Source organism: Bos indicus, chromosome 3 (assembly GCF_029378745.1).
Source record: "Bos indicus isolate NIAB-ARS_2022 breed Sahiwal x Tharparkar chromosome 3, NIAB-ARS_B.indTharparkar_mat_pri_1.0, whole genome shotgun sequence".
In the NCBI taxonomy this organism is placed as follows: domain Eukaryota; kingdom Metazoa; phylum Chordata; class Mammalia; order Artiodactyla; family Bovidae; genus Bos; species Bos indicus.
In genome coordinates this window covers 113,060,344-113,076,512 of record NC_091762.1, presented here as the reverse complement: position 1 = coordinate 113,076,512, position 16,169 = coordinate 113,060,344, and the positions used below count along the sequence as shown (strand labels likewise).

The window sequence follows — 16,169 nt, the reverse complement described above, 5'->3', positions numbered from 1 at the left end:
TTTAACCAGCTCCTCGTGCACAGCTGCTCGGATCGTCTTGAACGCTGTTCTGTTTTTGCAGGAAGGCCTATCCTTAGGAGTGCAAATGGCCCAGGCTGCCTCGGCACCCCCAGCTCCCCGTACCCTGGTTACTGGTCACCAAGGAGGTCCCAGGCCCAGTGCCCGGGTTGGGGAAAGATGCGTCCAGAGGGCCTGGTTTTTCTGAGATCTGCCTGGCTGAGTGTAGGCCTCAGGTAATGATGCCTCATCCCCACAACTCTACCCGTTGTCCGAGCCATGGGTGAGCCCCTGCTCCAAGACAGAGGATTGCAGAGAAAGCTGTTGATGGCCGAGCCAACCAGGTTCCCTCTCAGAACTGAAAACTCAGTAATGAGACTGTTGGTGGGAGCAGGGCAGACTCACCAAGAGGGGCTAAGAAAGGGGCCCCTTGCAGAGAAAGCCGTTGATGGCCAAGCCAATCAGTTTCCCTCTTAGGACTGGCAACTCAGTAGTGAGCCTGTTGGTGGGAGCAGGGCAGACCCCCCAAGAGGGGCTGAGTTGTGGCAGGTAGCGCCTGGACTGCAGGGCCCCAAGTCCTTCTGGTCCAGGCCCAGCCTTCTCCCTCCTTGCGCTGTGCATCTCCCCCAGGGCTGCCCACACTCCTTGCACACGTTAGCCAAACTGATTCTCTGTTCTTTTCGACCCCCAAAGCCTGGTGAGGCCCCAGGTTCGGAAGCTGCTGCAGGACTGGCAGCCGTTCCCTGGAAAACGCGATGTCACGGCAGCAAGGAGTGACGGCGAGAGGGTCCAGACCTGGGTGCAGCTTAAGACGGTTACAAGCCGTGAGTGCAAACTCTGTACAAGAAGCCGCAGTCTGGCCTTTTCCAGCTTACGACCTAGTCATACTTAAAGTCTTCTTCCCTTTGAAGGAATAAAAGAAACCACAAGGGGAAAAAAGATCAAAAGCCCCAACTAACTTTTAACTTGAGAGTTTAAACTCCTTTCAGCAAACCACCAATCAAGGACACCAACCTCTGTGGGAAAGTTCACACAGTCCTAGACTTGGGGAAAATTCAAGGCCATTGAGCCCCACTGGCTCCCCAGGCAGGCCTCCCCTTGGGCAGTCTTGTCCCTGACAGGTGAGGAGCCCACAAGAAGACCACCATCCCAGTGGTGGGTGGCTGCCAAGTCTTGAAAAGATCGTCTAGTATTGGGGTACCAACATGTATTCCTAGTGGCAAGGCTGAGACATGGGGGTGTCCCAGACCATCCAAAAACATTCAAATGGGCGTTCTTTAGATACCACTGCAGATGCACTTGTGGGAAAGGACCAAGAAGCCAGAAGCTACACTCAGCCTGACCTGCGTGTGTGTCCATGAGAGTGCACTCAGTTGTGTCCGATTCTTTGCAGCCCCATGTACCCCAGGGACCTGCCTATTGTCCAGTTGTCTGTCCCACTGCCTCCTGAGTGTGTGTTGAGTTGCTTCAGCCGTGTCCAACTCTGTGCAATCCCATGGACTGTAGCCCACCAGGCTCTTCTGTCCATGGGGATTCTCCAGACAAGAATACTGGAGCGGGTTGCCATGCCCTTCTCCAGGGGATCTTCCCGACCCAGGGATTGAACCCAGATTTCCTGCATTGCAGGCAGATTCTTTACCGTCTGAGCCACCAGGGAAGCCTGTTGCATCCTAGTTCTGTACAAAATGCATCATTCCATTTATCTCCGGAATCAATGATTGCACGCCACCTCACCCCTTCCACTTTTACTTTCTTTTCAACTAACCCCCCTGGTCCTGTCATGGCTCCTTCATGATGTAGTGTCCCGACCCTCGTGTATCCTGGCCACTCTGCTCGGCATACGGGTGGGGCACCCCACCTGGTGGTGCCCCTCCCCAGGGGCTGGAGAGCTGAGTGTCTCTCCTCTGCCCCCACCGGCGAGAGCACGGTCTTCTTTATTCAGCCCACTGCTGTCTCGGGGCAGCCAGGTAAAAAGAGCTCCCCCGGCCTCTGCATCTCTGTTGTCATGCATTGTGATGACGCAACACCCGTGGGGCTTGGCACACAAACCACATGGAGGGTGGTTTTCCTGGGCTTGGCACACTTGGTATGTCCTTCTGTAACCTTTTTCTTCCTTCTCTCTCTCTCTGTTTTTTTTTTTTTTTTGGCCAAGTTGCACAGCTTGTGCTTTCAGGATCTTTAGTTCCTTGACCAAGTATGGAACCCGGGTTCGCAGCAATGAAAGGGCCAAGTCCCAACCACTGGACCGCCAGGGAACTCCCTCTTTAACCTTTATAATCAGGGTTTTACGTGTTCGGACTTTCCATGGGGAAATCAGATGTCATGATGCCTTTGACAGAACAGGTCTCTATGAATTCAAAGGTATTATTTCCTGCTCATCCTTAGGGTGATCTTCTAGCCCCTCAAAACCTACGGTCTGCTGTCCTGCAAGCTCCCTCTCTTCTCTCCTTCACGGTCCACTTACTCTCATGCATTTGAACACATCGAAGAAAAGAATCAACGACCATAGTCACTTTTCCTTTGCATCTGAGCATCCTTCTTCCCTTTATTTCCCCTTCACACCCATGAACACAGACAGTGTCTGTGGCGCCTGCTCCATCATGCCCTGGAGCAGGTCCCTTTGCAGGACCATGGTCTGCCCGCTGAGCAACCCCAGCCAGGGTCCTCTAGGAGAAAGACAGGCTCAGACAAGCCCCACGTCTAGGCTGCCCGGGACACCCGGTTTCTTCCCTCCTTCCTCTTTTGCTGCCAGTATAGGTTGCAGTCAAGGTCACGTTTCGAGGTTTCTAAAAGACTCACCTGAACAGTGAATTTATCGTCTTCATTGGGCAGAATCCTGTAAGTGTAAACACAATTCCGGTACCTGGAACAGACCAAGGGCTGAGTTAGAACCTATACTTTTTCTGGACATCGAGGGGCCTGGGACAGAGGCACTGCTTGCCCCCTCCCACCTCACCCCCCACCCCCGGCCCCCAGCACTCAAGGAGCCTCAGGGGAAGGTGGTGGAGTCCCTGGGACATGGTTTACTTTGGTGCTTGACAGTTGTGTGGGTTGATCTAAAGGGGTCCTTCACCTGGAAGGGCTTCCTCAACCTCTGGGCTGTCCTGTTGGCCAAACAAAATGGAGCCAGAGTGGGTGTTTGAAGAAGGAACGAGACCCTAGAGGAGTTGAGCACAGTGGGAGCATGCCAAGTGGGAGGTGGGCACAGCCACAGGGGGGCCGCGCTGGCCAGGGGGAGGCTCATGTAGCTTTGGGTGGAAGTCCCCCACCCTCTGTGGCTGCCTCCCCGGGAGACTTTGCCCCATGGGTTCGTTCTTCCGAAGGCTGGCCACGATTCCTTCAGAAACCTGGATTTTCCCAGAAGCCTTAGGGTGAGCCTCAGGGTAGCTTCTAACACAGAAGGGCAAGGAATCCCGGATTCTCTTTCTAGAGGCTCAGCCTTCCTCTGGTCCAGAGGACTCTGACGTGGGAAGGAACGAGAGCCACTTTTTCCTTTCCTAAAAGCCTTGAGAGGAAGGGGGGCTGTCAGGGCTGAGCATGTGGGGGAGGGGCCCATGGATGGGTGATCCAGGACAGCCTGGTGGCAGTGGGCAGCCGTGGAGTTCCCCTGGCTTGGCTGCGGAGGCCACAGGCGTAAGGAATTTGGGGGACACCACTTGGGCCTTACACTATCAGTTGAAATGGCTGTTTTACCTTCTTACCCATAATCTCCCATCCCCACTTCGCCCACATGGGATTCTCACAGACCCTGAGAACTTGCCCACCCCTCTAGACACTCCGGCTCACAGAGGCTCATGTTGTTTCGACGATCAAAGTGATGCTTCAGTACAAAGCGGTCATTCATTTAACCCCTCCTACATGCCCAGCACTCAACACATGTGTTACTGTTTAACTAGATTTTGAAGTTATACACTAGTTAACAAAATTTAAGATCACTCAGAGAGATACAAAATGAAAAAAAAAAAAAGTATCCTTCCCCAGTCCTGTGAATTCTTTGGAGTTCCTACTCCTTTTTGTAAATCATTCCAGAACGTTTAAACATACACATAAATTGATGCATATCTTTTAAATGCAAATAACATCATATTACATGTATTGTTCTAGAATTTTCTGCTTTTCACCGAAAAAAAAATTATTAGCAATCTGTCCAAGTCATGTTCCAACACATGACCAGCTCATCATTTATTTGACTAGACCAAGATGATGAACAGCTAGTTGGGTGTGTGTGTATAGTGTGAGTCACTCACTTGTGTCCAATTCTTGTGACCCTATGGACTGTAGCCCACCAGGCTCCTCTGTCCATGGAATTCTCCAGGCAAGAATATTGGAGTGGAGAGCCATTCCCTTCTCTAGGGGATTTTCCCCTTCCCAGGGATCAAACCTGGGGCTCCCACATTGCAGGCAGATTCTTCACCATCTAAGCCACCAAGGAAGCCTGGACAGGTAGTTACTGGGGGCTTTCCACTACTAATTTATAGTATTAGTATTTAAATGCTGCAGTGAACACCTCTGTTCTGACCTCTTGTGTACATTGGTGAATCCTCAGTAAAATCCTTTAGTTTCCCCTCAGTGAAAAGGGGAGAATAATAACACAGCATCAACTTTTTGTGTAAATTGAGCATTTAGACTAGTGCTCAAAACACACCAAACACTGCAAGTGCTGCCACTTGTGCATGGTTGTGGATACGTCTCCTGAAGGAGAATGGCTGGGTGAAAGGTCGCAGGCACTTCATGTTTTGATAGAGACTAACCTGACCTGCCTCTCGAGAAATCTGTATGCAGGTCAGGAAGCAACAGTTAGAACTGGACATGGAACAACAGACTGGTTCCAAATAGGAAAAGGAGTACATCAAGGCTGTATATTGTCACACTGCTTATTTAACTTATATGCAGAGTACATCATGAAAAACGCTGGACTGGAAGAAGCACAAGCTGGAATCAAGATTGCCGGGAGAAATATCAATAACCTCAGATATGCAGATGACACCACCCTTATGGCAGAAAGTGAAGAGGAACTAAAAAGCCTCTTGATGAAAATGAAAGAGGAGAGTGAAAAAGTTGGCTTAAAGCTCAACATTCAGAAAACGAAGATCATGGCATCTGGTCCCACCACTTCATGGGAAATAGATGGGGAAACACTGGAAACAGTGTCAGACTTAATCTTTTTGGGCTCCAAAATCACTGCAGATGGTGACTGCAGCCATGAAATTAAAAGACGCTTACTCCTTGGAAGGAAAGTTATGACCAACCTAGATAGCGTATTCAAAAGCAGAGACATTACTTTGCCAACAAAGGTTCGTCTAGTCAAGGCTATGGTTTTTCCAGGGGTCATGTATGGATGTGAGAGTTGGACTGTGAAGAAGGCTGAGCGCCGAAGAATTGATGTTTTTGAACTGTGGTGTTGGAGAAGACTCTTTCGAGTCCCTTGGACTGCAAGGAGATCCAACCAGTCCATTCTGAAGGAGATCAGCCCTGGGATTTCTTTGGAAGGAATGATGCTAAAGCTGAAACTCCAGTACTTTGGCCACTTCATGCAAAGAGTTGACTCACTGGAAAAGACTCTGATGCTGGGAGGGATTGGGGGCAGGAGGAGAAGGGGATGACAGAGGATGAGATGGCTGGATGGCATCATTGACTCGATGGACGTGAGTCTGAGTGAACTCCGGGAGTTGGTGATGGACAGGGAGGCCTGGCGTGCTTCGATTCATGGGGTCTCAAAGAGTTGGACACGACTGAGCAACTGAACTGAACTGAACTGAACTGAACATTGCCTTCCAGTGAAGTCGTCACATTGTGTCTCCTACTAACCTGTCTCTTACTAACTGGATATGAAGGTGTATATTTCCCCATACCCTGCCAACTGGCTGTTATCAGACATTTTAATCTTTTGCAAATTTGAGAGATGATGGCTGGCTTTAATTTGCCTTTCTTTATGAGCAAGGTTGAATGTGTTCTTATAAGTTTAGCTATTTGTATTTCTTTTTCTGTGAATTCCTTTTCATGTCTTTGGCTCACTTTTTTTTTTTTTAAATCATCTTTTGGTTATTTATTCATAAGATTTTGATATATGCTACAATATATTTTGGAGTTATTTATTTTTTAACACTGTATATTGATGATTTTCTTCTTAGCTGTATAGAGGTTTTATAATTTTATGTGGTCCATCTTACAATTTTTAATGCCTTTTAAAACAATGAATGTTAAAACAAAGTTTTGGAGAATGTTTTGGGTGATTTCAGTTCCATGTGTCTCTTCATTTCACAGGAAAATTTCCTCTCTTCCTCTGACCCCTTTAATTCCCATCTTTCCCATTCCTATCCTGTCTCCAAAGCCTGAACTGACACCCCAATTGGCTTATTTCAGAGATGGCCAGGATGAAGCTCTAATTCAGCATCACCTCACCTCCCAGAGATGTCCCTGGGGAAACGGGGAACCGTCCCAGACCCCCACCTCACTCCCCACCATGCCCACCCATTGCAGCCTCAACTCCATTTGTAGAGCCAGCCAGACACACGCCCCAGACAGTTGGAAGCCTGTTCTGCTCTTATCTTTCACAGCGTGTTCTCATGACACTTCCTCCTGTAGATATGCAAATAAAGCCAGGGCGGAGAACTGTCTCTTATTTGGCTGAGGGCAGCTAATTTATGGAAGAGGTGGAACAGGCCCCCAAACATCAGCTTGTAAACAGAAAGAAAGAACACAGAGTCACCAGGAGGGGTACACATAAAGCGCGCAGAACAGGAAGGCCCCTCAGTGAATTAAGTGTGGCAGACAAGCCTCGGTGGCTTTTTCAAAGGTGTTCTAGAAACACTGATATGGCTCTGTGTTACTCAGATGGATCAGAATCAAAAGCTAGTACAGCAGAAGATACTTTCCCCTTAGATCGTTAACATTCAGCATCTCCTATGCATGGGGGTGGGGGGTGGAGCACATGTCATCCCTGGGGCCGAATCAGTGGTCTTCAAGGAAAAGTGTGAGCATCACCACCGCCACCCCCTGCCAAGCACACCCCCTGGAGAGCGGTTGGTTCAAACTGGCTGCCACTGGGGGCTCTGCAGAGAGGTGGAGGGGGCCACTCCTCAGCTTCCCACACTCACCAGCAGCTGCACTTCGCCCTGGTCCCATACACTTGACATGTACATATACATACATGTGCACACGCATAGACAGATGCATAACATATTAATAAATGGATGTTGTTGTTCAGTGGCTAAGTTGTCTCTGACTCTTCATGACCCTATGGACTGTAGCACGCCACGCTTTCCTGTCCTTCACTATCTCTGGGAGTTTGCTCAAATTTATGTCCATTAATGCTATTCTAACCATCTTATCCTCTGCTGCCCCTTTCTCCTTTTGCCTTCAATCTTTTCCAGCACCAAGGTCTTTGCCAATGAGTCAGCTCTTCTTTCAGGTGGGTACACACACACATGCGTGTGTGTGTGCTAAGTTGCTTCAGTCGTGTCCGACTCTTTGCGATCCTATGGACTGATCCTGTCAGGCTCCTCTGTCCACGGGATTCTCCAGGCAAGAATACTGGAGTGGGTTGCCATGCCCTCCTCCAGGGGATCTTCCCGACCCAGGGACTGAACCCAAGTCTCCTGTAGCAGGCGGATTCTTTACTGCTGAGTCACCAGGAAAGCCCACACAAACATATATACATCCGCAGAATCTTACATATAGAGTGTTTACAGTGAAGACTCCACAAGTAAATCACCTTAGACAACCACTGCCCTGGAACATAGCCCAGACAGTGTGCTCACTGGGGATCATGGATCCTATTTAGCCCTTTCTCACCTCTTGATAATGATTTAGTAACAATTTGAGGGAAGGGGGAGTTAGCTCAAATGGTAGAGCACTCACTTTGCACATGAGGGGTACCGGGATTGATGTAGTTACAATTTAGGGCACTAACCCTGCTCTTCAGTTGCTACTCCTTACAGGGTCTGGGCCACATTTCAGAGCAAGTGTGTTAGGAATATTCCCATTGGAGACCCAGGCTGGGATGACGCTGGGCTGGCCCAGCCTCCCGCATATGGGATCACTCTATTCTCAGAGGCAGTGGCTCTCACAACGAATCTTCCATGTGACTCCCGACTCCCGACAGCCAGCCGTTGGGTGACTATAGGTGCCTACACTGTTCTCAGCAGGAGATGCTTCCCCAGCGAAGGCACTTTCAGATCCCGGGTTTGGGAAGTTTAACTCGAATGTAAGAGGATAAGCAAATGGAAATAGGGAGAAACTACTTCGTGGCATTTTATTTATTCTTTCAGATTAATGTTACTATTTCTGTGTGACTATTCCTAGCCAAATAACCACTGAGAACATGCCCAGAAGCATCTTTTCTTATGGTGAGAGAGAGAGAAATCAAATTCTGAAATTCGAGAACCTCATGAGTGCCCGTCTCACTCAGCCGATCAGCTTAGCATGTTCCCCAGTTGTTTAAAAAACTCCTTTGTAACTCATTATCCTTCAGTTCAGCAATATGTGAACCGTGAACTTCCAGCTGTTCAAGCTGGTTTTAGAAAAGGCAGAGGAACCAGAGATCAAATTGCCAACATCCGCTGGATCATGGAAAAAGCAAGAGAGTTCCAGAAAAACATCTCTTTCTGCTTTATTGACTATGCCAAAGCCTTTGACCGTGTGGATCACAATAAACTGTGGAAAATTCTGAAAGAGATGGGAATACCAGACCACCTGATCTGCCTCTTGAGAAATTTGTACGCAGGTCAGGAAGCAACAGTTAGAACTGGACATGGAACAACAGACTGGTTCCAAATAGGAAAAGGAGTACATCAAGGCTGTATATTGTCACCCTGTTTATTTAACTTATATGCAGAGTACATCATGAAAAATGCTGGGCTGGAAGAAACACAAGCTGGAATCAAGATTGCTAGGAGAAATATCAATAACCTCAGATATGCAGATGACACCACCCTTATGGCAGAAAGTGAAGAGGAACTAAAAAGCCTCTTGATAAAAGTGAAAGAGGAGAGTGAAAAAGTTGGCTTAAAGCTCAACCTTCAGAAAACGAAGATCATGGCATCTGGTTCCATCACTTCATGGGAAATAGATGGGGAAACACTGGAAACAGTGTCAATCACAGCAGATGGTGACTGCAGCCATTAAATTAAAAGATGCTTACTCCTTGGAAGGAAAGTTATGACCAACCTAGATAGCACATTCAAAAGCAGAGACATTACTTTGCCAACAAAGGTCCATCTAGTCAAGGCTATGGTTTTTCCAGGGGTCATGTATGGATGTGAGAGTTGGACTGTGAAGAAAGCTGAGTGCTGAAGAATTGATGCTTTTGAATTGTGGTGTTGGAGAAGACTCTTGCGAGTCCCTTGGACTGCAAGGAGATGCAACCAGTCCATTCTAAGGGAGATCAATCCTGGGTGTTCATTGGAAGGAGTGATGCTGAAGCTGAAACTCCAGTACTTTGGCCACCTCATTCGAAAAGTTGACTCATTGGAAAAGACCCTGATCCTGGGAGGGATTGGGGGCAGGAGGAGAAAGGGATGACAGAGGATGAGATGGCTGGATGGCATCATTGACTCGATGGACGTGAGTCTGAGTGAACTCCGGGAGTTGGTGATGGACAGGGAGGCCTGGCGTGCTGTGATTCATGGGGTCGCAAAGAGTCAAACATGACTGAGTGACTGATCTGATCTGATCCTTCAGTTCTAATTTCTAATTGTATGTGTTTTCTCTTTTTTTCTTTGCTTGAGTGTTGCAGACATCTGGATGAAGAGAGGATGGGAGAACAAGGATTGGAAGCTCTACATTCAAAAGAGCCACTTGAGTGCAAGGTAGAAATTAGAGACAATGTATGTGCACCCTACGAACCAAGGGTGCTCACTGTCCCCGCCCAAACCTCAGAGAATCCCAGTCAAAGAGAATGAGGAAAAGAGGCCATGGGTTCAGAAGAGAGGAAGCAGGAGGAGGCGGCCCAGGTGGCCAAGTGAGAGGTGGGGTGAGCGTAGTTGCGGGCCTGCAGTGCGTCCTGCCCCAGCATCCTGGGGAGGGGCCTTGCCTGAGACCCAAGGGAGGAAGCCCACCTATCCGCGTACCACACCACCCCTGCGTTACTCAACCCAATCAGGTGGATCTCAGATCAGGGGGCTCCCTCTCCCATCCCTGCTGATGCTTTATCATTGGGAAGAAGAGTTGGGCAGAAACCCAACCCAGTGTCTAAAAAAATAATCAGATCCAGTTTTTTCCTGACAGTTCTTTGCTGGAAAAGAAAAATCACCAGATCTATTAAAAACAGCGCCACTCAAAAGAAGGGGGTACCATTTTTCTGAGAGCTCAAAGATGATGTCTCCATGTTACATAGAAGCACTGCAAAAAGAAAAAGTGAAAAAGAAAATACACTCTGGAGAAGTCTGACTTGTGAGCTCAGTAAGATTTAAGAGACAACTGCTTCTCTGAAACTGGAGAAATGCATTGTAAAAACTGAGGAACAGGAGATAAAACAAAAAACTGGTCAGAAGTGAAAAACCTAGAGTTCTACAGTCAGCATTAAACACTATGAGAGAGGCAGTGAACAGCAGCTTTGTGTTCTGGAGAACTTTAACAAGGAAGAAGATAAATCTGAGAAAGTCAGTCAGTACAGGAGGAAAGGGAAGATGAGAAATACACAGGACACAGCTCTGTCCTGCAACATAAATACAGTAGGAGTTCCTGAACTCACAGCTAGCTTTCTTTTTTTAATTTTTTTTTTAGCTTTCTAGCTGGATCATCAAAAAAGCAAGAGACTTCCAGAAAAACATCTCTTTCTGCTTTATTGACTATGCCAAAGCCTTTGATTGTGTGGATCACAATAAACTGTGGAAAATGCTGAAAGAGATGGGAATACCAGACCACCTGACCTGCCTCTTGAGAAACCTGTATGCAGGTCAGGAAGCAACAGTTAGAACTGGACATGGAACAACAGACTGGTTCCAAATAGGAAAAGGAGTAGGTCAAGGCTGTATATTGTCACCCTGCTTATTTAACTTATATGCAGAGTACATCTGGGGAAGGCAATGGCACCCCACTCCAGCAATTCTTGCCTGGAAAATCCCATGGATGGAGGAGCCTGGTGGGCCACAGTCCATGGGGCTGCTAAGAGTCGGACAAGACTCAGCAACTTCACTTTTGCTTTTCACTTTCATGCATTGGAGAAGGAAATGGCAACCCACTCCAGTGTTCTTGCCTGGAGAATCCCAGGGACGGGGGAGCCTGGTGGGCTGCTGTCTATGGGGTCGCACAGAGTCGGACATGACTGCAGTGACTTAGCTTAGCAGCAGCAGCAGGGTACATCATGAGAAACACTGGGCTGGAAGAAGCACAAGCTGGAATCAAGATTGCCGGGAGAAATATCAATAACCTCAGATATGCAGATGACACCACCCTTATGGCAGAAAGTGAAGAGGAACTAAAAAGCCTCTTGATGAAAGTGAAAGAGGGGAGTGAAAAAGTTGGCTTAAAGCTCAACATTCAGAAAACTAAGATCATGGCATCTGGCCCCATCACTTCATGGGAAATAGATGGGGAAACACTGGAAACAGTGTCAGACTTTATCTTTTTGGGCTCCAAAATTACTGCAGATGGTGACTGCAGCCATGAAATTAAAAGACGCTTACTCCTTGGAAGGAAAGTTATGACCAACCTAGATAGCATATTCAAAAGCAGAGACATTACTTTGCCAACAAAGGTCCATCTAGTCAAGGCTATGGTTTTTCCAGGGGTCATGTATGGATGTGAGAGTTGGACTGTGAAGAAAGCTGAGTGCTGAAGAATTGATGCTTTTGAATTGTGGTGTTGGAGAAGACTCTTGTGAGTCCCTTGGACTGCAAGGAGATGCAACCAGTCCATTCTAAGGGAGATCAATCCTGGGTGTTCATTGGAAGGAGTGATGCTGAAGCTGAAACTCCAGTACTTTGGCCACCTCATTCGAAAAGTTGACTCATTGGAAAAGACCCTGATCCTGGGAGGGATTGGGGGCAGGAGGAGAAGGGGATGACAAAGGATGAGATGGCTGGATGGCATCACCGACTTGATGGACATGAGTCTGAGTGAACTCCGGGAGTTGGTGATGGACAGGGAGGCCTGGTGTGCTGCAATTCATGGGGTCACAAAGAGTCGGACACGACTGAGCAATTGAACAAATATGTAGGACCTGTGAAGAAAATTACCAAGTTAAAAATAATAGCGATAGCTGTATTTATTATTAAGACTGAAAAATACTGAAATGTCCATTTGTACAAGTTGTATTATGGATTTCATGCACTTACAATCAAAGTGCGAATAGTGGACTTCCGTGGTGGACCAGGGAAGTGGTTAAGAATCCGTCTGCCAATGCAGGGCACATGAGTTCGATCCCTGGGTTGGGAAGATTCCGCATGCCGTGGGGCAACTAAGCCCCAACTACCGAGCTCACATGCCCTAGAACCCACGGTCCTCAACAAGAGGGAGCAGTGAGAAGTCTGCACACCGCAACCAGAGAGTACCCCACGCGCGGCAGCCCGCGTGCAGCAACTAAAGCCCTCTGAGCAGCCAAAAATAAATTTTCTTAAAGTCCCACTAGTATTTTTTCCAACTTGTCAAAATTATCATCTGGCTTATCTGGAAGAATACTTTAAAAGAATAGATATGCAAATCCTAAAGTAAAATAGTTTATAAAATGGTGGTAAGGCATTCAGTGTGAACTTGGTGTGAGAGAAGCAGACAGAAGTGGACTGGGCTAAACAGGCGAGAAAGAGATACGGGAGACTTAATACATGGTAAGAAAGAGGCCACAAAGAGCAAGGAATAAGCTATTCAGTGGGGGGTTTCAAGAAAGATGGGTACTTGAGAAAAATGCCCATAAATCTTTGTCTTACACCATCCATTAATTCCAGAGAGATTAAAATGTTCAGTGTAGAACAGTAACAGCAAAACAGAAAAACCAACATTTTCTCCATCTGCTTTTGCCAAATACTCTGCTAAGCATGTGATATACACTTTTCATTCAGTCCATCCAACAACAGTACATGGGTATTCTTATCCCTGGTTTTCAGATGAGGAAACCGAGGCCCCATAGCGTTAGACAATCTACCAGCGCTTGGAAAGGCAGAGTGGCCTCTTAGCCTGAGCCCATTAGCTCTAAAGGCCCTGCTCCCGACAGGAAGCAAAAGAAACAAAATTCCTGGGTGCAGAAGGACTCTACATTGGAAAGTAAAGGGGAAAACGTCACAAAAGAGCATGATTGATAGACTTTACAAAAATTTACAATCTCTGAATGTGGGGGGCGGGGAAAGTCATAAAGTTTAAAGGCAACCACAGCGAAAATATTTGCAACAAATGTGATATAAGGAATTCATGCAAAGAGGTGATAACAGAAAAACTACAGTTTCAAATGAAAAAAGGCAAAGAGAGAATGAAGCAGACCATTCACAAGAGAGAAATGATGAAAGTCAATAATCCAAACAAGTTTACCACGACTGCAATCAAGCAATGCAAATCAAAATGAACGGAAATAAGCTACCTTTCACCTTGTAATTCAATATATTTTAAAAATGAAAATATTCAGTAAATGGAGGCTGGAATGAGGTGGGTGCTCTTTGGCACTGCTTACCAGAACATAAATTATAACAAGATTTTTGGAAAGCAATTTGTCGTTTTCCATCAAGAGCCTTAAAAACATTATCCTTTGATCCAGTAATTCCTCCCCTAGAAATCTATCATCAGAAATGTCACATATTTGCACAAAGACCTTCATCACTGTCATATTTAAAATAACGAAACACTGTTAGTAAGTTGAATGTCTGACAGTAGAAGAGTAGTCCATAAATTATGGTGCATCGTGTAATAGAATTTGTGCATCTATTAAATATGATATTTAGGAAGAAATGTTAACTAAATGAGAAAATGCTAATGTTGCTAGAAAATGCAGACTAAAATTACATGGTATTAGGCATATATTAATATAATATGGAGCTTATGAAACTTATAGAGGTATGTATGTATCTACCTATGTATAGACATGTATCTATCTATATAAATACATAGAGAGAATATAAATGAGAAAATACAGCAACAAATTAACATTATTTGTGTTAGTCTCTCACCTCAGTGGTTGGGTAATTATTTTCCTCCTTAACACCTTCAACTCTATATGTTTTACTTAATACTGTATTTTTTAAGGTTACTTGAAAAAACGTGCGAGAAGGGGACGATGGAGGATGAGATGGTTGGATGGCATCACCGACTCAATGGATATGAGTTTGAGCAAGCTCTGGGAGATGGTGAGGGACAGGGAGGCCTGGCGTGCTGCCAGGGGTCCACGGGGGTCTCAAAGAGGCGAACACGACTGAGCGACTGAACTGAACTGAACTGAACAAAACACCGCCCTGTTTATCAGAGGGTCTATGTCTACACTGCCCCTGACACACGGGATGCCTAGCAAGACTGTCCCCTCTGGAGGGCAGGTTTCTGGTTGGCAAGGGAGGGGCTGGGCCAGCTGACCCTTTGGTGTCATTTACAGTAAGTAATCGAACCCAAAAAGTCTGGGTCCTGGTACTTGGAAACACTTTTCTCAATAATGGGACACAGGGACTGTGAAGTCAGCAGGAGAGAGAGGAGGGAGCCGGTTCACAGAGCTGCCCGGGGGCCTGGCCTGCAGGGCTGTGGGCACTGAGGCCACCTCATCTGCCGCTGGGCTTCCTTGGAGCCTTCGGACTCCAGATCCCTCAGTCTCTCCCTCCTGTGTTGGTGGTTAATCACTGTTAAGATGGCCTCCGCGTCTCGCCTTTCTCTTCCTTCTCCCAGCTTCATTCAGCGCTTCTTCCTGGCCCCTGAGCCCCAGGCCCCTCTCTCTCTCTGACCTCCGGGCGCTCACCGGGCCCCCCGCCCACAGCCGCGGCCACGCGTGCGTCATCCGCGTCCTCTTCCTGCCTCGTCTCTCCGAGCACTTCCTCTGAGGGGCCCCACATGACAGCTCAGTGTCTCCCGGAGGCTCCCGCGGCTCCAGGAAGCCCCAGGAGTGACGCTCAGCCACCGCCCTCCTCTCCCCTCCTGCGGAGCGCTCCTCGCACACCGGCCTTCCCTCCTCTGCCTCTGAGATGTCCTCCTCACTTGGCAGCTCGTAAAAAGTCATGGCCAAGAGCCTGTCATACAGCGCGAAGCTAGGTCAGATACAGTATGTTAATGGCGTATGGCTGGCATCTAGAAAACCAGGACGGATGAACTTATTGACAGAGAGGAAATGGAGACGCAGGTGTGGAGACCGGGCTGGAGGCCAGGGCGTGGGGAGGAGAGGGAAGGACAGACTGAGAAAGGAGCATTGACACCCATACACCATCGTGTGTGAAACAGATAACCGGCAGGACGCTGCTGCACAGCACAGGGAGGCCCACCTGGCACTCCGTGATGACCTAGAGGGGTGGGGAGGGGAGGCGGTCCAGAGGAAGGGGATATATGTGTCGAATTATGACTCATTCGCGTTGCCCTAAGGCAGAGACCACAACCGTGTTGCACAGCAATTATCCTCCAATTAAAAAAAAAAAAGGAACAGCCAGGGTTCAGCGGGTGCTGACTATGTATGCTTATCTCCACATTGTCCCGTTTTATCCTCTCAATAATCCAATGACATCAACGGAAAGACAAATCACTCCATTTTTTACACAGGCCAAAGATACGAACAGACATTTCTTCAAAGAAGGTATACAAATGGCCAAGGAGCAGAGGAGAAGAGGCTCAACGACATCCATCATTAGAGCGATGCCAGCCCAAGTCACAGTAAGAGGCTACTTCACACCCACTAGGATGGCCATTACCAAAACGATAGTAACAAGTGTGGGTGAGGGTGTGGAAACATTAGAACCCTCAGACCCTGCTGATGGGAATGAAACAGCACCACTGCTGTAGAAAAGATGGACAGTTCCACAAAATGTAAAACACAGAATTACCACATGACCCAGCAGTTCCACTCACGACAGTTGAAAACACATGTGCATAAAAAAACTTGAACTTAAATGACCACAGCAGCATCATTCATCGGAGAAGGCAATGGCACCCCACTCCAGTACTCCTGCCTGGGAAAATCCCATGGATGGAGGAGGCTGGAAGGCCGCAGTCCACGGGGTCGCTGAGGGTCGGACACGACTGAGCGACTTCACTTTCACTTTTCACCTTCACGCACTGGAGAA

At 47.5% G+C, this 16,169-nt stretch overlaps 1 protein-coding gene across 1 annotated transcript in view; it reads right to left on the bottom strand.

Moving 5' to 3' along the window:
* INPP5D (inositol polyphosphate-5-phosphatase D) overlaps nt 1-16,169 on the bottom strand; it is a 137,398-nt gene that overhangs the window by 114,432 nt on the left and 6,797 nt on the right. Inside the window, exon 2 of the mRNA XM_019957928.2 lies at nt 2,797-2,860. Within this exon, the coding sequence (XP_019813487.2) occupies nt 2,797-2,860 (64 nt within the window). The remainder of the gene's footprint in view (nt 1-2,796; nt 2,861-16,169) is intronic.